Source organism: Aplysia californica, unplaced genomic scaffold, assembly GCF_000002075.1.
Source record: "Aplysia californica isolate F4 #8 unplaced genomic scaffold, AplCal3.0 scaffold00096, whole genome shotgun sequence".
Classification (NCBI taxonomy): Eukaryota; Metazoa; Mollusca; class Gastropoda; order Aplysiida; family Aplysiidae; genus Aplysia; species Aplysia californica.
Window position 1 is genome coordinate 87236 of NW_004797366.1, and position 26049 is coordinate 113284.

General features: G+C 39.1%; 2 protein-coding genes and 1 long non-coding RNA gene across 4 annotated transcripts in view; 2 read left to right on the forward strand and 1 right to left on the reverse strand.

Annotated features, from left to right (window-relative positions):
- LOC101859161 (abnormal spindle-like microcephaly-associated protein homolog) overlaps positions 1 to 5678 on the forward strand; it is a 32003-nt gene extending 26325 nt beyond the window's left edge. Inside the window, exons 21-24 of the mRNA XM_005095110.3 lie at positions 608 to 800; positions 2532 to 2686; positions 3432 to 3581; positions 5225 to 5678. Coding sequence (XP_005095167.1) covers positions 608 to 800; positions 2532 to 2686; positions 3432 to 3581; positions 5225 to 5500 — 774 coding nt within the window. The 3' untranslated portion in view covers positions 5501 to 5678. The remainder of the gene's footprint in view (positions 1 to 607; positions 801 to 2531; positions 2687 to 3431; positions 3582 to 5224) is intronic.
- A 9414-nt stretch (positions 5679 to 15092) lies between these two features.
- Positions 15093 to 23953, reverse strand: LOC101859394 (E3 ubiquitin-protein ligase PPP1R11). The gene is made up of 4 exons (XM_005095111.3): positions 23665 to 23953; positions 18310 to 18418; positions 17351 to 17548; positions 15093 to 16038 (listed from the first exon to the last, which is right to left on the reverse strand). The coding sequence occupies exons 1-4, from the start codon at positions 23755 to 23757 to the stop codon at positions 15902 to 15904; spliced, it is 537 nt and encodes a 178-aa protein (XP_005095168.1). The 5' UTR covers positions 23758 to 23953; the 3' UTR covers positions 15093 to 15901.
- A 1140-nt stretch (positions 23954 to 25093) lies between these two features.
- LOC118477437 overlaps positions 25094 to 26049 on the forward strand; it is a 3537-nt gene continuing 2581 nt past the window's right edge. Inside the window, exon 1 of one of the 2 annotated variants that reach the window (XR_004858379.1) lies at positions 25094 to 25240. This is a non-coding gene — a long non-coding RNA (uncharacterized LOC118477437). The remainder of the gene's footprint in view (positions 25241 to 26049) is intronic. The other variant, XR_004858380.1, reaches the window with a different exon arrangement.

Here is a 26049-nt window from a genome sequence, read left to right on the forward strand (position 1 = left end):
CTCCCTCTTTCTCTCTAAAGGAGTAGGGGGTGAGGGGAGAACATTTAGGATGGGGGTAAAGAAAATGTCAGCACAAGGTCAAAATTAAACACAATCATATTTTGAATTCTCTTGTATTTCATCAAACTTTCCCTGTTGTGCGATCAGGGAAGTCTTCAGTGCTGTGTTGTCCTCGTGGAATGGATATTCTTCGAAGTCATCAGTTCCCAGCACTTTGATCTCTCTGTGGGTGATTAGCGGGTGCTCTGGTGTGGTTTGCTCCTTCTTTCCTATCAAACATCTATCGTCCTTATCTCTCCTTCTTTTTTGTTTATGTTACTCTCTTGTAACACATCTGTTCTTCGGCACTTATATGACCTTATTGTGTTGCAAGTGCTGTAAAACTCTTACTAAACCTAAAAACTAAGATGTCTCTGTTTAAGATTTATGAGGGATTTTAAAATAGATGACATTATGTGGGAGGTGAAAAAAAAAGTTTTTCATCCGTTTTGCAACCAAGAGCTATGAGAAAAAAATCTCTACACAGCTTATTAAATAAATTACAAGCATTTCCTAGGTCACTTGTAAAAATTAGAAGGTAATGTTAATGTTGGTCTGTTGTTTTCAGGCGTTGTGGCGTGGCTACAAAGTACGGCGGAACAGCCGTAGCCGCAGACTCATCCAGGCACGGAAGAGAATCTCAGAGTTGAGTCAAGAAGCCACTGAAGAGAAGACGCTGGGGTCGCGTATGTCGTCTGCCTTGGACTACCTGCTGCGTGACAAAGACGTGGCTTACATCCTTGAAGCCATGATGCACCTAGGTGAGGCGTCCTCCACATAGTTTACCGTTCTCCAGATTTTTTCCAAAATTCCAAGTTTCTTTTCATGTTAACTGAAATTTGATGAAAGATTTTTTTTTTTTTTTTTGTTATTGTTGTTTTTTGTTAGAGGTTACCACTTTGCTTCCAAAGTTCAAATTCCATTGCTTGTTTGTTCCCTTTTTACAGAATAGTGCAGGAAGCAAAGTGCTGTGTTGGAAAAGCAGTCACTTGCTTTGTTGGGCATACTTTTGGTGAATGATATATGAAAGCATTGTCAAAATTGTTGAAGAAAACTACCCATTGTCGAGAAGAAAAGTGGTTGTCTGAGAAAGGTGAAAGGCTTGGACAGTCAGTTTCATTATAATACTGTATTATATTATAGCAAAACCTTAGGAAGGAGAAGTAGGAAGTGGCCTTTTGCCCAAGTGGATGTCATGGACAGGTGGCAGTTAGAGCAGGTTTGACTGTCTGTACATCATGCTGACTCACCTCACATTACAATTCAAAAGTAAATTGTGGTCAGGAGCTTATAGAAGTTTTCAGTGTGGATTGCATGTGGTTAGAGAGTGGCACTTTTTGGTTTTTACCTCTTAACTATCCTACTCTCGTTTCCATCATGTCTGTCTTGCTCTTTTCTGGGGCTTTTTAGTCTTTTTCCTCTGTACTACCCCACTAGACTTTAAGGGTCATCAAAGATAAGTTTCTTCTTCCTGTAGGCTGTGAATATATTCGTGCCTGCTACATGGATTTTCCTACTTGAGCTTAATGTTCTTTGCCTTTCAAGTAATCAAACAGTTTTCTCACGCATTTAATGCTGGGCTGAATTTCTTCAGTTTTAGTTTAGAATTTTGCCTGGACTGCTAGCCTTTACTGCCCGGCCTCTATTTTGAGACTTTTGACGCCAGATCGCCACTTAAGAGGTGTTTTTGGTTCCACGGTTTAGCGTTTTGGGTATTAATTTTGTCAACCCCAAGACCCACATCTGGTCCGGTGCTACAGTTACTTCCTATTTATTTCACCCATTTTTTTTTTTTAATTCTCGGACCAATTACTTTAAGGTATCGGATGGGGGGGGGTACATTCAACCTCATACCCCTGTACTAGTAGGAACATAGGAACAAATGTTTTATTTCTCCTTCAGTGAATAAAAGATTAAGAGATTATGAAATTCAGTGATCTTTGTAAGTTACTGTGACATCTTTTCCCATTAAGGAACAAATTGGTTTCATTAAAAAATGTATAGCAATGTACAAAAGTTTAATAAATGCACAGAAAATTGAGGTAGCCAACCCGGTACCGGTACTGATGCTGAGGGTAATTTGCCATTTACACCAAAAAAAAGAAGTTTCATTGAGATATCTAGATTCTAGATATAATATTTCATATGATCGTCTGTCGTGGCAAGCTGGAAAATAATAATCGGGGGGTGCAAAACAACTGAAAGGGCGGCGCTTCTTCGATACCTTAGAGTACAAATAGTGGGAGCGTTCGTACAAACAAATCCATCAATCTTTGAATGAATTATAGCCTTCTAGATTACACCCTTCGCTGCCTCAAACTGAGCGTAAAATTGTGGAATCCCTGGTGTACTGAAAGGGTTAAAAGAAATGCCTTACTTCTTGACTGACAAGTAGGCCTACCCTTGTACCCAGGTGCTTTGACTTGAGAGACAAGCACATTACTGTAGACTAACAGGCCTCCATAAGTTTGTCTCACTGTGTGTTCCCCCAGAGGTGTCCACCCGCCTGTCCCCCGTGTGCTGTGAGCGCATGATAGAAGTGGACGCCGTGCCGGCCCTCTACCGACTGGCCGCAAGTTGTAACCGCAGCATCCCGCACATGGAGATCATCAAACACACCGTGGATACGCTGCTCAATCTGGCCAAGGTTTGTCTCTTCCTCTATCCTATGGTCTAATTCTGTTACCCGACAAAAGGATTTCACAATTCGCTACTTCTCTCTGACCTCATTCAATAATTAATGTCTCTCCCGTCTTGGTCAATGACCTGAAATGGGTGTGTGTTAATGTCTGTCTATGCTTGGCCCGCAGGATCTTACCCTCTTTTATTCCTGTCTACCTGTCTGTCTTACCTTCCCCCCAGCAATAAGTGACTGGGATATTGGTGTTTTCCTGTTATTTCCATTATTATAACTAGACACTCACAAAGCAACTAAAGCAAAAGACACCTGGGGATTCTTTTTCTAGAAAACAATATCCTCAAAATCCAGACATTTATGTCGTTTTCTTCAAGCAAAAAAGAGGGTGAGAGGAACAGTTATTATTCTCAGCAATTGTTGTCTGTTTGACCTCATATTAGTTTGTGTCTATAAAGTGTCAAAACTTAAGTCATATTCTATGAACTGACAATGGATGCCACTATGAAAGACAAGCCCTCAAATGTCTCGTAATACGGATGAAGGGGAATGCCAATATTTTCTATATTTTTGTAATTATTACAATAAAAACTGCTACTACTTCCACTTCCAAACTCTATTTTTGCACTTGAGTGTTTCAGCTTCTCGCAGCTTCTTGGCGTTTGCCTTAATCAGTTTAGTAACTGATGTCCTTGTGCATTGTCTTTTAGGTTGGAATTTTCCCTCCTTGAGTATTTAATTTGTTTTTTATCCGTAGTATGACAAAACTGTTGCCGTGGTGATGGAACCAGAGGAGAGTATCTCAACAATCATGGAGCTGATGCTGATCTATCGAGAGAAGGGTCCCATCTTCTACAAGTGCTGCATGCTTCTTGGCATTCTGGGACTGGACCCTCGAAGACGACAGGTGACTTATTTTTCTTAGAAGTATTTTAAAAAAACTATTCTTTAGTGGAGATGCACATACTAGTGGATGTGCCTTTGCTGTGGTCTGTTTCCTTTTTTCACTTGGTAACTGCTGAAGCGGTTATCAAAATGACTCCTAATAAATTAAAACAGGACAACATCCTGTGAAACTCATTTGTGATTGACATTTATATAGGAATATGTGAGGCAGCATGGTGAAATCAGGCGCTCGTCAAAATAATGAAAGTGAAGAAACTTGCATTTTTCTGCAGGTTTGGGAATTTTTATCGAATTTTTTTTTTTTTTTTTGGCTCAACACCTTTCATGCCTGTTAAAGAACACATTCCTGTGTGGATTTTAATGAAAATTGTAGATTAAAGACATAAAAGATGTAAATTTTTAGTTTCCACAGACTCTCAGGCTAAAGAAATTTTGAGAGCCATTTTCTCGCTCATTTTACCTCTCATACCAAGCAATTCCTCCTTCAATCGCCAATATCTTGACTTGTATCCAAGATAAATAGATATTTTTTCAATCACAAGCAAGGCAAATGGACAGGCTTTAAGATGATACCAATAACTCAATGTGCCCCAAAATTGACGAGCGCCTGATTCCACCACGTCATGACACACATGGTGTAATGGTTAATCTTTTTACCACTGCTCACACAAGACATGAGTTTGATTCCCAAGTGAGGAAGTTATTTCATGAGAGTCACAGTCTGTCTGTTTGGATGCTGTATCTCAGTTTGCTTGAGGGGCCTTGATGGGCAGGACGGGTGCAGTCAGTCTTCAAAATTATCTTAACAGTGTCTTTGGGGGCATAGAATTTGTACAGCTGTAAATTTCTTTTGTAGGACTTCTTCAATGTCCAGTATGTTCCAAAGATGGTTTGTTTTTTGGTTGAGTTTTTTGGTGGTATGACGAGTTGACCATTTTCATCTTTAATATGTGTGTGAGATGCCAGTATAGTATGTGACCATTATGATGCTGGATTACTAAAAATGGATCTGTTCAGTACATGTAACCTGAATCAAAGAGCTTAGTAGGCCTTCAGTGCTCCCGGAGGATATGTTCTAAGGGCATACGAAATATAACCGGGCTCAATTACCTTACATTTACATGAATAGAAATGCTGCAATATTCTCTCTTTCCCTTACCCTCTCCTCTCTCTCTCCCTTCCCCCTCTCTCTCTCTGTCTCTCCCCTCCCTCTGTTTCTCTCTTTCTCTCTGTCTCCCCCCTCCATCCCCACCCACTCCTTCCACAGGCCTTGTGCTTCTATTCTTGTCTACTTAACACTTTGCCATCACAAGGCTCATATAGTAAAAACCCTTGCCATCAAAGGCAACGGCATTTTGGGGAAAATCCAAAGAAACCGGGTGGTAAACATTGCCGATCGGCGAGATGTGATGACAAAGTGTCAAGGACTTTTGTTTTCTCTCTCTCCTCAACACACTTCTCAGAGTTGGATTTTGTTGGAGTTTTTTTTTTTTTAAGGGTTTACATCTAAAAAGTAACTTAAAACATCTTATATATATATATACCAAACTTTCACATTGTAGAAAGTTTTCTGCCCCACAAAGGGGTCAGTTTAATTAATTACAGTTTTATCCTTTCCTGTTCTTTCTCCTCCCCCCCACGCAGGTAATCCTAAATCAGGCTCACCTCATCGAGCGTCTACAGAGCATTCACTCACTGACGTTGCGAAAACTGAAGGTGAGCCGTACTCACAAGGCAACCCAAGCCAAGATGGCCGCCATGAAGTCTTTCAACTGCACCATGCCAGTAGCCACGCCCACCAAGCGGCGACGAATCCGTCCCCAGTGGGTCCTGGCTAAGGACACGATGCACGAATTTGATGACCCCCTGACCTCGATCAGCTTTGTGATGGACGTTCTGCATATCGGCCCCAAGCTGTGAATATGGGAGGTCTATAATGGACATTGATGGATATTGTGTTATAATATCCCGGGCCATGAAAAAAGGGGTTCATAACTTGATGTGAATACACGCAAGATACTTTGGGTGCCTGGTTGGCAGGTGCTATTGGTGTGGTTCGCTCCTTCTTTCCTATCCAACATCTATCATCTTTATCTCTCCTCCTTCTTTTTTGTGTTTGTTGCTCTCTTGTAACACATCTAATCTTTGGCACTTATGTGACCTTATTGTGTTGTAAGTGCGGAAAAACTCTTACTAAAACTTTTTTTTAAAAGATACTTTTGGGGTCTGTCAGCCCTTGATCCAAGATTGGAGAGAGGTTGGGGGTTGTTCAAGATGATGTTCATTTTTTAAAATGTTTTTTAAGCTGTTGAGTTTTGGTTTTAACATGCTTTTTTGTGGCATTAACTGATTTCTATGTCATTGACTGTATAGTAGTACAGCCTGCGCCTCTTTCTTATGTGGGGTTTTTTTTTTAAGGGGTGGGGGGGGATGAAACAGACTGAGGGACATTCAGTTTTTACTGACTACTTGTTTTGTTGATAGTATCAAACATTGTGAGAGGTCCAGCATGCGATAGGTGGACACTCCTTTGTAGTCTGCTCTCTCCGTTTCTCTTCAGGGTTTCCATTACCTTAATCTGCTTATTGGTGAAATGTGGCCATTTTTATACCGAACATGTAAATTACTACTATTTACCGACACATCACGACCTTGGTGCTTTCTTGTCGTATCTCCACTTTTAATAACATTAAAGTGAAAACAGTCCACAGCAAAGAGAGAGCTTAAGAAGATGTCACATTTTCGCTGTTTAAAAAATATGGAGATACGACAAGAAAGTATCGAGGTCACGCCATATGGAAACTGAAGATGTTTCATTCGTTTTATAACTGAAATTGAAACTTTTAACACTTTGACCATATGACTGGGTATCTGTTAATAGTGTTAGGTTTACATGTGCAATTGGCAGTAGACATCTGGACAGATGGTTAGAGAGATTGAAATGCCAATCTTGAAAGTGTGGTGCTTTTACATTTATGTACATGTAGTTCTCAATGTGCAGTTTTAGTTGTATGAGGCTTTGATAAGTTTTGCATGAGTGTTAACACCACTAATTTACTACTGCCTTTGGATTGGCCATTTTCTTCTCATTTTACGACTCCTGTTATGAGTGACGGTTTTCGATGTATGATTTTTCCGATATGAGAAACATGACCAATGGCACAGCATGCCTCAGACTGCTTTGATGCTTATCTGTTCTCTGTGAATGTCTTTGGCTTTGGGTTTAAGATTTTCCGATCAGAGAGAGAGAATGAGCTGTGGTAGTCTTATTGTGGATGATTGTCCCTGTTTTCTATGCTATCCAGAGCAGCTGTTATTCGGTAACCGCAGTCTTTTTGCAGCATATATATAATGCCATTGTTGGGAGGGTCATTTTTTTTTTTTGCGATATGATCAACACATAATTTCTGTGAATTCTAGTCTCAATTAAGCAGAATAGGACACTGGGTGCATTCGTGGGAAGGGTACTTACTGATACTTCATTTCCTCAAAATTTTTCTTTCTGAGCTAAGGACATTTATTATTTGAAGAGCTTGCCGATAGTATAAAAATAAATGAGTACTCAACATCTACATACCCAAGACTGAATAATCCCTTACTCCAACAGTGAATGACCCATGAAGTGATTTACGATCTATCGTACTATGAAGTCTTAGATTACTAACCGATATTTGAGAATTATTATCATGATATATATATGATATTGTTTTATAGCATAAGTTATAACTAGATATAATAATATAAAACTGCTTTTAAATACGATAAAGAATGTTATTGCTTTAGTACTTCCAACATAGCTTTGGTGTAGGTAATCAGCTTTTCATAACAAACATAGTACTGTATGTGTTTACTTATACTTATACTCACAATAATTTGCTGTAAGCAGGACAATTATATTAAAAGGTGACAGGTTTTGATTTATAGAAAAGAATAGGAAAGGTAAAATTTTTACAATTTGTTGTAGTTTTATTATTTCATATTTTATTTATACTATAGTTGCCGTTCTTGTTGGACCAAAGATGTATACAGAGTCTTATGAACCATTATCTTTAACCTTTGACTTCTTTCATGCTCATTTTTCTTGTACTAGAACCACTGCCAGACCGCAGGGGAATAGTGAACTACGTACAGTCAGGCACAGATAAAACATGAAAGCGGAAAACTCAAAACCACGTGTAGCTCGAACAAATTGACATTCCTTAACTGATAATGATATAATAAATCTCTCATTTTTCATTGACAGTTAACCTGAATTATGGATGCGTTGGACACATTTGTCAGTCCCCGATGTGTTTAAGTCATCCATGCCCTACTATATTATGTCTTTAGTACCTGTAAACTAAACATACCAATAACAATCACAACACTACATCCATCCCCTACCATCTCTTCCCTCCCCCTTCTCCTGATGCTGCCTATTTTCTACATCTCTGCAACTTCACAAGTACACTGCCGCTATATGGGGTGGTTCTGCATTTTCTGGGATGGTTCATTTCTCCTTTTTTATCATAATAATAATAATAGATAGCATTTGTATAGCGCATATCCCCGCTCAACAGCAGGTTCTATGCGCTTTACACTATATTATTACCCCAGCAGACCATAGAACACTCCGAAACATTCTCAGCTTCCTGGGAAGCATACATCATCACTATTGAAAGCATTAATTCTCTAATGTGGTCTACTTCTTGTGTTTCCTGTTTCAGTGTTATTGTTGTTAAGACTGATCTCCCTGATGTCTGTAGTGTGTAAGTGGTTCGCAGATGTTCTGGTGTGGTCTGCTCCTGTCTTCTTCTGTGTTAATTTTGTCTTTTCTTGCTTTGTGGGCAGGTGCTCTTGTGTGGTTTGCTCCATCTTTCCACCAAACATCTTCCATCTATCTGTCCCCTGGGTTTTATGCACCCCGCATAATTTAGCAAAATTTGATCATTTTTTTGCATAATTTCTCATTATTTTCCTTTTTATCATTCTTTGTTAAAATTAACAGAATCGCATAATTTCACATTTTTGGGCTCAGTTTGCATAATTTCACAATTTTTCTTGCATAAAACGACGGGGACAGATCTATCATCCTTGTCTCGCCTCCTTTTCTTTGTGTGCTCTCTCAAGTAACACCTAATCTTCAGCTCTTACTCTTATAGGCCTACTTGACCTAATTGTGTTGCCGGTGCAGTAAAAAAACAAACTTACTCGAACTTGTTTTGCTTTCTTGTGAAAAAAAAAAAAAATAGGACCATTGTGGGGTTGGTTACCTCACTATATCTCCAAGAACTGTCTGTGTGCTGTACTGTATCATTTTGTACATAGTCTTTTCACAACTCCTTGATCACGGGTGGCTGAAGGGTGCCACTGGTAGGTCCTACTTCCTTTCTTTTTAAATTTTGATTCTGTCTGTCCGTCTTACTCTTTTGACGGGTGCTCTGGTGTGGTTGGCTTCTTCTTTCCTATCAAACATCTATCGTCCTTATCTCTCCTCCTTCTTTTTTGTGTATGTTACTCTCTTGTAACGCATCCATTCTTCGGCACTTATATGACCTTATTGTGTTGCAAGTGCCGTAAACTCTTACTAGATTTCTAAAACTAAACGTCTTACTTTTTCCCAGCACTAAATGACCATTGTTGTGCCAAGTGCTTCTCTTTCCTCAAACTGACACCTTGATCAAAGTGCAATGTTTCATTGGATGTAGGCTCATTTTATACGGTGGAACCAGGCACTTGTCAATTTTCAGGCATGTGGAGTTCTTTGTATTATCTGAAAACTTATTCATTTTCCTTGCTTTCAAAGAATAAAATACTCATCTATCTTGAATAGAAGTTGAGGTATTTGCGAAAGAAAGAGGTTGGGTCGCCTGGTTTTGGTAACAATAGCGAGAAAATGGCCACCAAAATTTGGTAAATTTGATAGCTAAAGGAAAATGACATATTTTGTGCCTTTAACCAATGCTTTTCAGTAAAATTCACATAAGGAAGTGTGTATTTATTTGGACATAAATTAGGTTAAGCCAAAAAAACAAAAATTCGATAAAAAATTTCCACACTGGCAGATGAATGCCTGTTTCTCAGATTTCGTTATTTTCAAGCCTGCCTGATTTCACCACGCTGCCTCACATATTGCCTATTTTAGACTCCACTGTCTGGTTTTGTGTTTTGCTTGATATGGGTGCTCTTGTGTGGTTCTTTCCTACCAAACATATTAATATCATCCTTTTAAGTAAGTCTCTCCTCAGTGGGTGGTTGGCGGGTGCTCTGGTACGGTTTGTTGTTCCTTCTTTCCTATCAAACATCTGTCGTCTTTATCTCTCCTCCTCCTTTTTTATGTTTGTTACTCTCTTGTAACACCTCTAATCTTCGACATCTATGTAAAACTCTTACTCTTACTCTTACTAAAACTAAAAATCTATCTTTTTTTGTATTTGTTACTCTCTTGTTACACTTATTATTTTTGGCACTTATATACCCTAATTGTGCTGCCAAGTGCCATCTTCCTTTCTTTTCTTCTGCTTTACAAGAGCATCATCACTACATCAACATGTTTCTCACTTTATGGACTCCGAAAAGTTTGCTAGGAAAACTTCTGTTTCAGTTTCAACGTGCCTTTACTTACTACTCTATGCAAAGACTGAATGGAGACACTCAGACTTTCACTTTTACAGTGGAATGCTATCAAGTTACAATTATTGTTAATAAATACAATGCTGTTTCATAACAAAAACCCTGGCTTGCGTTTATTTTGTCTCATGATGGTGAATTCCCCACCATTTTTATTATACATGCATATATTTAATATATATATATTATATTGCCTACGCCTACGCAACATGATCGGTTGAAGGGACGACCTAACAACAACGACAGGTGATTGAATTATGACGGCTCGCCCACATATGGCCTAAATAAGGTAAGGGAGGGGGGTTTAGCTTATTTAGAAGGTCATCCTGTTTTGTGGCTGATTTTGCGCAAGGGTGACAATAAGACGAAATGTATCAGACAAGGAAGACCGAGTGCCATGTTAAAACAAACGCTGACATGGGTCGCCACCACTAGGAGAACGAGCGACGTTTCTGTCACATGTTCATGTTGGCGTCCATTGTTACTTTGTTACAGACTGGGTAAATAGTGACCACTCTTCTCACTTACGCTTTGCGCATGAGTTCTGGGCGGGGCTTATCATACTTATGGTTTATGAAAGATCACAGGCTTACCTCACCAGCTGCTGAAAATTGGTACCTATTGGTCAACAGTGGGAGGGGCCTACGCAACATGATCAGTCGGAGGGATGACCTAACAACATAGACAGGTGATTGAATTATGACGGCTCGCCCACAACGCCACGGGCCAATGCACAATTTATGACAAAACGTAATGGAGTCACTAAGGTGACCGTCTTAGACAGGTGTTATTGCTTAGTGTGATAGGGGTTGTGTGTTAAAATTGGTGGCCGCGTTGGACAGTTGCCCGTTTTACAGTTAAATTATATAGAAAAAACGCAAGGGGGGAAATGGAAAGTGTCCGTTTGTACAGGTGGCCGTCTTATAGAGGTGGCCGTCAGGGCAGGTTCGACTGTATATTATTTATAATATATATATATATATATATATATATATATATATATATATAAAAAACACACTTTCTTATATACCGTGCTTGCCCTTAGGGCTCTCACTCCATTTTAGTTACAAACTACACAATATTGACACTATACTGATGATACATAGTATGCGATGCAGATGCCCAGCACACTATCATCAACACACAGTCTGAGGTGCATTTTTTTTTTTGCTTGACACTTAACAAAAAAGGTGTCACATAGTTCTGAGTCCTCTACTCGGTACAATCTAAAGGCTATCAGTCTGATTTAATGAGATGAAAGCTTGTCAGTAATGTTAGTATTCTAATACACCTCACCATCCCCAATACAAACTTCTATTCATCTAAGGAGTACTGGTGTAACCCGCCCAGCCACAAGGTTTCAGACCTGTGTCATATATTTCTCTATATATATCAGAGTCAGAGTGTGCAGGTGAAAAACACCCAGTCACTTCCACCAATAAGGCATGAAATATGTCACTGCGGAAAAGGTTACGTTTAGTTATATATGAAAGGGACTCTTATGAGTCCCATCCCCATCCCTGTCATTCTTAGAATGTGATATACCAAGTAAAAGGAAGAAGGGAACACTGACTTTGCAGACATTCTTACAGATTTAATGTCTCTACAATCAGTAGCATGTTCAAAGAATATGAATTTCATATACAACAATCCTGATTGAAAACATGTATCACAACACACATCAAAGTTTTAATTAAAAACTTGGGACTTGGAGAGCAGTTTTGTACACCCAACACTTATGCCTTGAGATCTTGGTTGGTCTACACAAAACAATATTTCCTTGAACTTGAAGTTCTGGATCTGTTTTTGCAAGCTAACGGCCTTTCTACACCAGAGATGGGAACTGTTGTCAGCAAATTAAAAGACTTATAAGAAAACAAAAATCTGTACCAAAGTTTTGATTTTATCCATTTCATTTTGCTGGGATCATGATGAAAGTCAGTGAAAGAAAAGAAAAGTTTGTCTTCACATCCTTTTCACTATAAATTAGACAAGACTGATCTCCAAGACTTCGAATGACCTCTCTTGAAGAAAGAAAAAAATCATGAGAAGAAAACTTTACAATTCTTTCTTCACGGTTGCAAAAAGAAAGAGAAAAATGTCAACCTTTGCCATCTGCAATTATACACAGTCCAAAAACACTGGCTGAAACATCTCAACCATTTAAAATTAAAAATCATGGCCATAGAAGTACAGCTTCCTCAACTCTCAAGTTTAGTTTCTAAAATACATCATGCAGTTCACCGGTCAATTGAGTCGGCCTTAAGTGTGGGGGCTACACCCCCAAAGTCCAAATTCGGCCCAAAATTATGGAATTTTAGTTGTAGGCATTTTTAGCTTCTCAGTCTCTCCTACAACTATTTCATCGTATAAGAACCCCCAAAAACCGTATTCTTTCCCATACCGGGCGTGTTTGTCACCGCCATTTCCTCATAAAGTCAGTATTTTATTTTTCTTTATCGCCCGTTTTCTCAAAACGCGACTTTTCTCTATACTTTTTTAAATAACTCCACCATTTTTCATCCAATCTGCATGAAATTTTCACAGAATGAAGAGAATATGTAATACTAAAAATGTATCTGTTGAATTTTTTATTTCTGGAATAGATTTTTGTTGGTGGAGTCTGGAGTGAGGATTTTCACTGATTTTTTGCAAACTTGAATGCGACCTCAGGAAAAAATAAATTAAAAATTTTTCTAATTCGTTTAGGAAAAAAAAACAACGACAAATTTTTAGACCTAATGTTTGTGAACATGCATGCAAAAAAACAATTAATTCCCATGAACGATAAGTGCGGTATTCATTACGTAAGACATGTCAACAAAATCCAATATGGCCGTTGTATCCATGGAAACGAAACTTTTTCTCAAATTTGATAGCGGATTTTAAGACTCCTTAGTATGCTTGTTATATATGAGTGAAATTTGGTAAAATTCGGTCCAGTAATAAGCGAGATAGCTTTCAGGTGTAGCCCCCCCCCCCCCCCTTAAAGTAAGAAATAACATACCGGTACTCTGTTCATAACTAGCACGAGACAAGATATTAAGTCTGTAATTTTCTGCCCCAAAAGGACAGTCTTTACAGGAGGTTGGCTAAATTTCTTGGCAGTCAATACTGAAACGTCATAAAATTTGAAATTAAATGCTCCATTAAAAGCATTAAAAGTAAAAGCTCAAACTTCAAATGAGTTTCATTCACAAACTGTAGCAGCTTAAGCATATATATGGAAATTTCATTTATCGTGGTATTTTCCCTTCACTCTATGCCCCATTGAGGGCAAATGTAGAGTACCTGCCTCTATCCAACCAAACTTTTGTCATAGCCTATTGCGTGTCTAACCTTTTCCTTAGATGAATACAGTGGAACTCGGATTCAACGAAAGGAGTTGGATTCCCAGATTTTTTTAATTCACTAAAATCAATAAAAACAACTGATTCAACGAAAACATAAATGAGCGGGCTCGGATTCAACGAAGTTGCTCGCACGGTGAACATCCCTAGCTGACGTGGCTTCTCTCATTTTTCTAGTGCAACAAACCTTTTATCTATTCTAGGAAATCATCCATGGCACCTGTTCATGGACCATTATTTACTTCGCCTATATTGTCTTATATGCAACCAGTCAGCAGCTTTCTTTCATACAAATACAAGCATTGTCGGCATGCATACATGTCTTATCATGTCAGGGTTGGAAGGGCGGCCAGCACACGTGTGACTGTGCATGCGTGAGCGAGTCTGAGGGGGGAGTCGGGGCGTTGAACGTCAGTGAATAAAGATAGATCTACAAACGCATTACAGTTTAATTTTTTTTCCCCGGCTATTGATCAATATAATATTACAATGAAAACCTAGTCTTAACATAGATCTACGTAATGAAAGCGCGATGGTCTGTGGAATCAAACGTTGTCGTATGCTAGGCTCTACACAACAACATGACTTGTACGGAAAACAATACGTTATAGATAATAGATAACACAGGTGTGCAATTGAAAGAATCTGCCCTTTCGAACAAATTGTGCTTGGTAGAGTTCAGTGTACTTTCCTGGAATTTTTCAAGCATTTCTTCTGCACAGGATCAAAGAAACGAGAATGCCTCTCATTTGAATCCAGACAACTTTTTTATCGAGAAAGTCGAAAGCGTTATTATACATTACTTGCTCAGTGCCTGTAATTATCTACACAAAAACCCAATGTTTGCTATAATGAACACTTGGATTCACGAACTTGAAGGGCAGACCTGACGACTTCGTTGAATCCGAGTTCCACTGTATCATCACTAAAACTAAAACACTGATACCGACAGCTCACAAAAAGTATCTTATAATCATAACATGACTACATATACACATTATTTTGTTCAAGAAGCTCCCAATCCCATTGTAATGATACTAGTGGCTAATTAAAAAACAAAAAACAAAACAGTGCCAGTGCAGAACACAAAGAGCTCCAATCAATAAGTACCATTAGCATTCAACTCAATCACAGCATAAGGAATTGCAATACATAAGAACGCTTTTCACTTTCTTTATAACAGAAAGAACAAGAGCAGAGCACTGACCGTTCTTAACATTAACAATATATTCCTTTCAACCACATTGTGTCTGTTGCACTTCCTGCAACAAACAACCATAATTGCAAAAAGTGTCAAGACAAAATATGTGCAAGTTGTGTAATAATACATAACAGGTCGAGAGAGGTAAGCTGGAGATGTTGACAGACCTGATTTCTTTCCTGTGTGCATGAGCACATGTGCGTGTGTGTGTGTGTGTGTGTGTGTGTGTGTGTGTGTGTGTGTGCAGGAGGTGAAACCCCACTGGTGATTGATCATTATGCTTGAACATCAATGCTGATATTACATTATAATGTGTGTAATATTTACTTCAGCCATTTTGCCTTTCTTTCTTGTTCCTTCTTTATTCTTCCTACTGGGCTATAGGTTTGTTTTCGAATGACTTATTTGCATCTAATTCATCATTGTACTCTTCTTGCCCATCGGTAAACGAATTAAAAAATCGTCCAACCAGTTCATAATATGACCGCAACTGTACCGATGCCCTTCAACCTAATTAATAACTCCAGTAAGAAAACAGTAACCTATAAGCTCTAAGCCATAACTTACATCAGACTGAAGCTGCACAGATCTCTTAAAGTACAACAAAGATTTATTCAGGCCCAGAAATAAAGCAACAATACTGATGCACAAGGTACAAAATTTGTTGGCACTATGATGACAGTTATGAGAGTATTAAAAAAAAAGTCTGCTGACTACCTCAGAGCCCTTCAGACCCAAATTGGTCCAACCCTGAGGCAAGATGACGGACGAACAAAGGAACGCCCTACAGGTCATGAACAGCTGGCAAGGGAAATACAAGAATAAATTCCACCTAGAAACCTAATGGAATTTTTCAACTGGGCAACAGCACACAAACCATGAAATGATACTGTTGTAGGTTAGTGTACAAAGTAAGTGTAAACATTTTTTACAGCTTTCCTCGACCAGATACATTTTTTTCAGCAGTCTATAGCACTTTAAATGGTTTTAAGTAAAGCACATGAGTAAAAAAGGCTTGAAAATTTTCACTACAGCCAAATCACAAACAAAAGCCTAAATAGCACACAGTTAAGAATTCCTATGCCAGCCAGGACAGAGCCCTGTATTGATGAGATGATTGTCTACAATGACGAGATTGAGAGTTCTGTACAACAACACCATTCAGCCATCTTGGCCCTCTCCTCCTTCCTCCGAAGGTTGAGCCAGCTGTTGAGCCTCTGGTAAACTGCAGGTCAGTCCGTCCTTAGGGCAGCAGGCCATCCTCGGAGATGCAGGGTACGGACAGGCCCTGCTCGGACCTTATAGGAAATATGAAAAGGACACATTTTTACATAAACATATAACATATATATGCTTAGCTTACACAAATAAGGGGTCAGAGAAGTAAAATCGCTTTTAAAAAAAAACTAAAATTCATCTGTACTCCATCTTTTTTTCAACAAGGCCAAGAATAAAAAAAGGCATTGTGCATTATCGTTTTAAAAAATTAGTTTATTAATGTTTATTTCATCTATTTCAAGTAGAGTTCACCACTTGAGTCATTTTCAAAGGAGGAATAATGCTAGAGACTTTCTTTTCCTCTATTTCTATTTGAGACAAATGACACCAAAAGAAAAACGTGTACAAAATTAGGCCGTTCGTTTTAAAAAATAAAGAAATACAGGTTGCCTTTAAAAAAAAGGACCAACAGTGGAAACCATATATAACAGGCCCGGTAATAACAGGGATGTTTAAAATCCCCGTTTTTTTTCGACTCTTTGTCTCTATTAAAAGTTATGGGCAATAACAGGGCCTCATCGGAGCCCAACTGGTTATAGCAGGGACAAAGGCTCGTTAACAATGTGTAAAAAGTAAGAGAGAGAGAGAAAGGACGACCGGTCGGCCTAGATCTAAGCCTAAATACGAAATAATCCAGACTGTTGACAAAAAGCAAGCTCCACAGGCAGAGATTTGTCGTCAGTTCGACATTCCACAAGGGTCTATTCACACCATTATCAAGGATAGAGAGAAGATAGTGGCAGCATACTCCAATGGAATGCTCTGGATCGAAAGGAGATGAGACTACCCGATGCTGATGTGGTTTAAGGAGGCAAGGAGAAAGTTGGTGCCAAAACCCCTGTACGTGTGGCTAGGGAAACAAACCCATGAATAAGTACAGCTAGATTAGTCCACAAATGCTCACTTTCCTTGCATTTCTGATTTAACAGGGATCGGATATAACAGGACTTTTTCACTACTCCCACCATCCCTGTTATATCAGGTTTCCACTGTATTTAAAGTTAAAGGGCAATATCTCACATCAAGAAATGCCGTTGCTTGGTTACAAGAAAAGTTTGGGAACACCTTGTAAGCCAAAAGCTTGCAAATGAATGGTCACCACATTCCTCCTACTTGAAGCCCTTCGAATGTTTTCTCAGGAACATTTTGAAAGTCAACGGTTTATAAATAGGCCATGATTTACTCAAACTAAACTATTCTATTCATGTGTGTCTCTTCAACTCAAACAAGCAAACAAATAGACCTCAACTCTTTAAAAACAATCAATGCATGCAAAAGCATGAAATACAGAAAAAAGCAACAAAAAAGAGGATACTTTACAGCTCGGTTAACCTGCATCATCCCGGTGTTGGCCACCGCTCTCCGCATGATCGTGGCTGCTGCCGTTGTTGTGGGGGTGGGGGGAATGTTGGTAGCATTTCTTCTTGTGACCACGACAGTGAGGAGTGCAACCTTCATCATCAGAATCATCCGAGGACGATGAGGAATCAGACTCCCCAAATACTTTTGGCTTTTCATAAATGCAGCAACCTGAAAGTAGAGATTATAAGAGTAAAAAATTTCAAGGACACACTTTAAAAAAAAAATCACCACATGTGTTGATTAAAGCTTAAAGTGAAACATGGCTTTACCCTATGATATTTTGAGTCTTGCATTACACAGAGGAGATAACAGCCCAGACTGTCTTGCAGAGAGGAACCAATGAAACGAAATTATAGAAATACATTCGTCGGGCATTGTCATTTGTTCCAAGCTATCTGGTGATCAGTTACAAAGAACCTTACAATAAAGCTATTATCATTACAAGAACTTTTGAAGATGGGCTTAAAAGTAATGCCTGCTATGCCATAACTTTTTACTCATTGTTGAATAATGAAAACGGCTACAAGTACAAGTACTTTCTAACCATTGGACCACCATCACAGAAAATGTCCATTCTTCAGGACATTCACTCTCAAAATTGCATGTGTCACAAAGCACAGTTGAGTACCTCTGTCAGAGTTAAAATGCCAACCTCCAAAGAGCTTTTTTTAAAACAACTTTAGTGACGTCTTTCATTTACATGCTCATGTCTACCTGATGATAGGTCTGAGGTGGCCTGAGGACTGATGGGCATCAGACTTGTAAAGGGCTTCTAAGAAAAGGAATTAGAAGCCAAAATGACTGATCCTGTGTATTCAGACTAGATGTAAAATGCCAGATAAATTGTCTGTTGGAGTCAAATTGGGGTTTTTTAAAGTAAAAAATACAATAAACAATGAGGCAATAACTGACATAGGCATGAGACTCACATTTAGATTTCTTTTTCCCCATGAACTCGTTGTCCACTGTGTCTGTTGACCATTTCACTTTGTGATCATTTTTAGGTTTTTGCAGCCTCAGATGTAATACAGGAGGGCTCTGGGGAAGAAAAGAGGGACCATGCTTTACTTTCATTAGCCATCAAGACACAAAAACATTTCACAAGATCAAACCATTCCAGTCAAGAGTAAAAAGAATTAAATAGAGGAGTCCCTTTCAACTGAACATGAATAATCCCAATTTTTTCTTTTACTTGCATTAGGCTAGGGCAACCTAAAAAAACCCCGAAAACCCAGAGGTCCCGGTGCTTCTAGTTTACAGACACAACTGTATTATATTATAAGACCTACGACAAAATAAAAAATAACAGCCAATGAGAGTTGCCATGCATTGTGGGAGTTTTCAAGATGGACAAACCTTCAAGCCATGAGTCACATGCATTGTATTAATCCAAGTTGATTTACTACGGTACCAGCTGTTTCACTCCATGTCATATGAACAGGGAAGTTTACTATTTATTTAACATGGGTCTCCTAAAATAGGGGGAAAAAACTACTTCACATACACTGACTGGCATGTCTTAATGGAGAGCTGAACATCATCTGAGAAGTTTGATCAAAAGTATTGATAACCATAAAGCAAGGATATTATGGCTTCGCTCTCCTATTATCTTTCAAATTTTTTCTCGCTTGTTTTGAGGTATCAGGTATCCTTGCCAGAATAATACAACAGAAATTAATTTCCACTCTCACTCCGACGGCAGATTTTTAAATACTCTAAGACTAAAATGAAAGAAAATAATCGATTGTGTCCTCATAAGAAAACTTTGTTCTACAGATGACTAAACTGTTTGAACCATCCAGCAGAAAAACTTGCCCAATCTCACTGATACCTTTAAATTTATGACATGCAAAGGCAAAAGATTTCCGATAAACTTTTAGAAAGGTTTGTCTGTTTGTTTGTTGAGGAAAGAGAAGCACATGATAGGTACAATAACAAGCATTTAAGGCTGAGAAAAAGCAAGAAAGAAAGACTGAAACAGCATTACACTGGAAAGAAGAGAAAGAACAGGACTAACAGTGGCACCCCCAAACAACCTCCATATCAATCAGCAAGGAATGGACTGAAGTTTCTTTACCACAGAAAAAGAAATTTTACTAATTCACTATGGGCATTTAAATAAAGAAGCCATTGACCACTTCAGGCAGAAGTTCCGGAAAAAAACCCACCGCAATCAGAAGCAAGTTAAATTTAAGTTTCAACAGAGGATAAAAATTGAACTGGGAGGTAGTTTTTTTTAGACGAAACGTACACATTTTACAAAACAAATATCCCCTCCCCCCACCCCTAAATCATACCAAACTCACTCCTGACCCCAAGATCAGCTTCCTCTTTCATTACATGCTTGTATAAAAAATAAATCATGAATAAATATAATATACATTCTTTTGATGGGCCTATGATATGGCTTTGGGCTGAAAAAAAATTATTTAAAAAAAAGACTGAGTTACAACTGTAAACAGTATAGGCCCTTATACCTTATGTAAAATTGGTTCTCAAAAGTTATGAGCATTCGCATCAAATACAAAATTAAAATAATATTTCAAAAGGACTTAAAGGAAGGGGGAATTTTTCGGCCTACTTTACACATTCATTTTAATGTTTTTGTTGATATTATAGGCCCCAAGAGCATGCTTTAGTAACACAATGCAAGGAAAGTGAATCTACCCCTGTCGCACAACCTTTGGTTTATGGTCAATTGACTCCGCGAAAAGCTAATTTTAATTCAAATTCAGTCACACAGGCCCTCCACATTATAAGCATGTGACAGCGCATGGTATAGTAGGGTGCCTTTCATGACATCACTGGCTGTGCTTTCTTTCAAGATCATTCTCTTTTCTCTATCAACTCTTTCATTGCTTCTATGAGACTGCTCAGCAGAGGATCTTAGCTGACAATGTTGAAGAAAAAGAACAATGCAGCTCAAATTGCAGTTACTGAAAGACAAAAGAAAAGTAGGCGAAGAAAAAAAGTCAAAAAATTGAATTTGCTGCAAGCATGGTATTCTTAACTCTACACGACACTCTTAACAATCATCGCTAATTGAACAACACTCTCTAAACTGAAAACTCAGCTAAACCAAAGAAAATCTGAGATAATCTGGTTTTGGCCTGAACGATAACAATGGAGTGTGGGTTTTGGCTCTACCAATGATTACTTTCTAGTTCTAAACGATTACTTTTCGACATATGCCAATATGATGTTTGATGCGTGGGAACAGATATCAAACCTTGCAAAACATCAAATTGTGGTTAAATTCAGGGGGGCATCCCCCCCCCCACTCCCTTTTCATATTTTTATTTGATCAGGGAGGGGCAAAATCCCCTCTTGTTAAAAACAAGTGAAATATTACTGCTCATTTTGTACTGAAAAATAGCAACGCATCTCTCGCTCTCTTTCGGATAAAACATCAATACCGAATATTTAAGTCAGTGTCGATATCCAGTATTATAGGGGCCAAAACCGGAGAAAGCCCAACATCTGGCGGTCCTGCAGATTTAAAACAATGTCCACTGTACCTGGTGGAATTGGAATTAAAATACAACGCTACTTAAATGTCTTGAAATGGAGAGAAGAGGGCTGTTGGCACATCCGGCCGCACGCAAAATCCGGCCACCCCATGGGAACACTACTTTCCGTACCTTGTAAGAGGTTCCCTGCATGACTAATCCGAGTCGTGCTGCGAAAATATTTGTTTTCTAAAAAAAATATTTGCTGCTTCCGGTTTCCGGTCCGCTTTTCCAGCAAATACCTCTTGGCGACCCTTTTGTTGCAAGTAAGTTATATCCAGTCCATCCTTTAGCTAAGATTGCCCATCTGATACAAGTTCAAGGTGAGTCCTTAATAGGTCTGGGAACACCCCGAGAACCATTATTTTCCGACTATTGTGCTAAATTTGGAGTATTTTCATGTCAAACGTGTCTCAAGTGGGGTGGCAATTTGAATTGTGAGTTTAGAAAATTACACACTACGGCCGGATTCGCTGAGTGGGGGGGGGCGAAGTTGAGCCGAATCTCCAACAGGCGGCCAGATTTTCCGATTCGAGTACCACTAGATCTAGATCTAGTGGTGGTCGGCTAATGTTCAAAGAGGCCTAGAAAAACTAGATCTCTACATCTTGATCTATGCCGAGTTGCCTTTCCTGAAACAGTGTAGCTTAATCAACCTCTGGTTGTCGGAAGTTCTGATAGCCGCATGGGCAGCGTGTTTGCGCCTGAAGTCATACAATTATTTTTATGAGTATGGGAACGAACCCCGGTCCCGGAAGTTTTTTTGTTTTCTTTTGTTGTTTTTTTCCCCCCTCTTCTTCTCCTCCTCCCTAATGACTAACAATTGTTCCCCACAATTATAATTTAGCGAATAATCATGCACATTCTGGTTTTGTCCCCAAGAGAAGCTTTTACCAACAAAGTATAGTAACAACAGAATAGGCCTACTTTTCCTTTTACCAGTTTAGGCCTGGTTAAAGTTCAATAGTATAGGGATTTTCCTTGGTCTGTAAGTTGAATCATTTTTTACTTTTTTATTTTAACCTAGAGAGGCCAAATTTCAGCTCCACAATTGCAAATTTTCTTCAGCTTCAGTGGCCCTCTTGTGGCCCCCAGACCCCTGCCAATTATTATTAATATGTGCCCTGGTTGGGGGTCCAGGGCCAAGATGATTCCGAATATGAAATCAGTTTTAACATACGGTAATTCTTTTTAAAATTTTGAGTCCTGAGTTTAATTCTGTGCGGCGGCAAATTTCAAAATGAATCTTCGTCACAGCACGTCTCCCTCAAATCTGAACGTAATTGCACGGAAAATATCAAGCCACGCGACAGAGTCTCCCAATCATCGTTCAATCGTCCAAATTTTGTACAATCTTGTGGTTACACTTACACCTAACTTTAGATTCTATCGAATTATCCCTAGATCGTCCAGTTTTTGTACAATGTATCGTTATGTGTGTAACCAGGACTTTATCCAATCTATCGTCCAGTTTTCTTTCGATCGAGGAGATTCCTCGTCTTAAAGCCACCATGTCTCTTTGTGACGACAGCGATTTGCCTGTAGATAAATATCTACTCTACTCTCTATACAGTGGAACTCGGATTCAACGAGATCGTTGGGCCTGACCTAAAATCTCATTGAATCCGAGTGTTCGTTTTATAGCAAACACGAAGTTTTGTGTAGAGAATTACATGCACTGCTGAGCTAATGGATAAAGAGAAGTCACAAGTAGTGCCTGAAATGCCTGCATATTATGAGCTGTGTAAAAAAAAAGACAGATTCGTTCAAATACACAAGCCTGTGTCATCTCGATTGTTTACCAAGAAAAAGTTGAGTTGCTGTGTAGAGCCGACGGCAACTTTTGATTCCATAGACCAACACACAATTCATTACTTAGATCTACGTCAACACTAACTTATTATTGTAATGATCAGTTGCCGGGGGGAAAAAGACTGACGCATATGCGACGTTCAACACCCGAACCGCTAGTGCCACCCCCCCCCCCCCCCCCCGACACACACACACAGCCACATGTGTGCAGGCCGCCCATCCGACCCCGACACACCCTAACGAGCCATCTTTAATTGCTTCTGGTGACCTCTTGACAAATAAACATTTATTAGAAGCGTTATAACTTTGCAGGCCGGCCTCAAATTCATCATGAGATATAAACTCTGCTCCTACACAAAATGCCATTTTGCCCGAAGTGATCCCGGTCTCTACGTACCCAGCCTGAGCTGGAGTCACGAGTCACAGGAAGTCGGAAGTGATGTCATGCTGGACAAGAATCAGAGTCCGAATAACATTTTTTCATATTCGGACTCGAGTCTGAATGGATCTAGATCTAGTCACTTCGTAATACAATCACGCTCCTTGTTTAGTCTGTTCAACCGAAGTCACCCCAAAAATCGATGCATGAAACACACGGTCGCTGCAGTTGAAACCTCGATAGTATTGTAGTCTTTTATCCCACAAGATTATGCTTTCAAAAGAATTGTTGATTCAAATTTTGGCCTCCTTGACCGTGCTACACAGCCAGTTTGCGGTACCTAAACACAGAGACTTAGCTTGAAAAGTACAACTAGAAGAGTGATCTAATTTATAACCTTTCTTCACCTTTACTTTACTTCCAGAAAGAATCCGACAGAAGCTGACTGAAGGCTAAGTTAAATTGGAACCATACTTTCATTTCTCTATTCCTACCTCTTCATAGATCTAGAATCTAGATCCTAAGATCTCTTTATCTAAGAAGCACATACACATGATACACATGTGTGTCAAACGGAGTGTTACCTCTTGTTCTTCACTCTTGTCGACAACAACTGTCTCAGTCGCAGTTCCTGAATCAACCGGTTGGGTTGAAGTTCCCGGTTGAGCCTCAGCCATTTGGTTTCTAAAAACTCAGCTCAAAAAGTAAACAATATAATAAAGAAACTCACAGACCGGTTTAAAGGTATAAAAATCTACTCTGCCTGACTGTCTTACAAGTACATGAAGTTCAGCTCCAAGAGACGGAAATGAGCAACCATGAAGTCATGAGAAGTAACTAAAGAAAACGATCTTGGCTTTGAAAGTTCGGTAAATCCTGTCAATAATAATGCTTAAATTGGGAGTAGTGTCCCTTAGACTCTTTTTATTATTATTATTTTTTGTTTTTTTACTTTACCTGCTTTGTGGCGATGGAGTTTTATGAAACAACCTGTCATTTTCAGGGGGAAAAAAGAAGGAACAACTGAAAATTACATTATTCAATGATTTTTCTGTTTGTTTTTTAACCTAGATAACTAGATATTCTGAAGATGACTAGGCTTAACTAGGCTACCCTAACTTTGAGAGACGTATCGACAGCATATCATGACACAGGCAACACAAAACTGCACGTTGGCCTACCAATACACTGTGGGACTGGCAATATGTATAATACTCGTCTTTAGTTGTCTTTATTTTTATTTTCTTCGTGACCCGATCTTGGGGTGGTTCTGGGTGAACCCAATAAGTTTATAGAAAGCTCCTAATTGTACCAGCACATGGATTCTTCTTCTTCTTCTTCTTCTTCTTCTTCTTCTTCTTCTTCTTCTTCTTCTTCTTCTTCTTCTTCTTCTTCTTCTTCTTCTCCTTCTCCTCCTCCTCCTCCTCCTCCTCCTCCTCCTCCTCCTCCTCCTCCTCCTCCTCCTCCTTCTTCTTCTTCTTCTTCTTCGACAACTCCATCGCCACATTTATAATTGTCTGCTTACATAGAGAGGTAGAGTTTAAAAGACGGAGAGAAGAAGACAGAATGCAGGGAAAACATTCGTATGGCCCTAGGCCTTCTTCAATCGACATCCTTCAAATTTTGAATTAAAAGGACTAAAGGGGGGGGGGGGTCCGTTGCCGGAGGTGGGAATTTTGTCATTCATTATTATTATCTTTTTTTGCGCACGCGAATGCTGTGCACAACACCCCTAATTCCCCAAAGGAGAATGAGAAGAAGAAGAATAACAACAACGACGGGACAAAAAAGAGGCCAAGATGTAGCCCAAAACATACAAATTGGAGAAAAGCAGGGTGTTTGCCGTGCATTGACTTTGAGAGAAAAGGGGAAATAATCACGATGTAGGGAACCTGGGACACACACGAAATAAAGTAGGAATAACTGTAGTAATCTCCCTTATATCTGTGTTGCGCCAGGAATAGCACGGCCTTTGGTCCAGTTCGCTGATGACGTCAGAGCAAAGCGCGACCTTACAACACAGACCGACACATGGGGGAATGTGCAAGCCGCGTTTCTCCAGTGAGTGACAAACAAACGCTCAGCATCATGTGCACCGACCGTGTCAAGTTGTAAAAAACATACCCAGGGGTGCCGAAAAGGTATGTCTTTCACATGAAGGTAAAGATTTATTTGTTTGTTTCCTCGATTTTGAAAGAATTTGACCACACCTACTCGAAGAGGCGTGACCCACTTCTAATCCGTAGTGCATTATAGGCCTAACGTAGAGTATTCAGTAATGAGATTTTTGTCGTGTTACTGCAGTTGGGTGCAAGACTCGCCACAAGACGCCGTTTAGTTCCTGGATCGCGAGCCGTGGAGTGTTTTCCTTCCTTTATCTTGTGAATTGTGAGTTAAATCAGTAGGCACTCGGAATCTAGGTACTTTAATGCTCTGAGACAAAATGTTTATGTAAGTTGTTAGTTACAGTGAAAAGATCATAATAATATGACGTGAAATATTAGCTAAATAGAAATTAGCTACTTGTGCGATGGTCATTAGGCCTTAAGCCCTTATGTATTTATGTAGGGCTGTGTAAGAAGTGTGTAATTTAAAGTTGAGTCGTTAGTTATTAGATTTAGATCTAGATCTAGAATCTAGTAATTGTTTGAGGAGTATAGATCTAGACTAGATTAGATCTTGTGATTGTGCAATAAAAAGTGTGTGGGGAAAAAGATCAGATAATATTTGATTTCTGGTTCGACTTGAAATAGAATGTACCTCTAGATTAGATCTAGAATCTATATCTATAAATTCTATATCAACGTTAACAGCATAATATTTATAATAGGCTAATAATTTTACAACTAAATGATGTGTTTCAGTTCTGTATTGTTAATGTTATTCTAAGGGTTTGGGGGGGTCCAATTGAGTCATGACAGTACAAAATGGTACCTTCACCTGTTTCGAAAATAAATAAAATAAGGGGG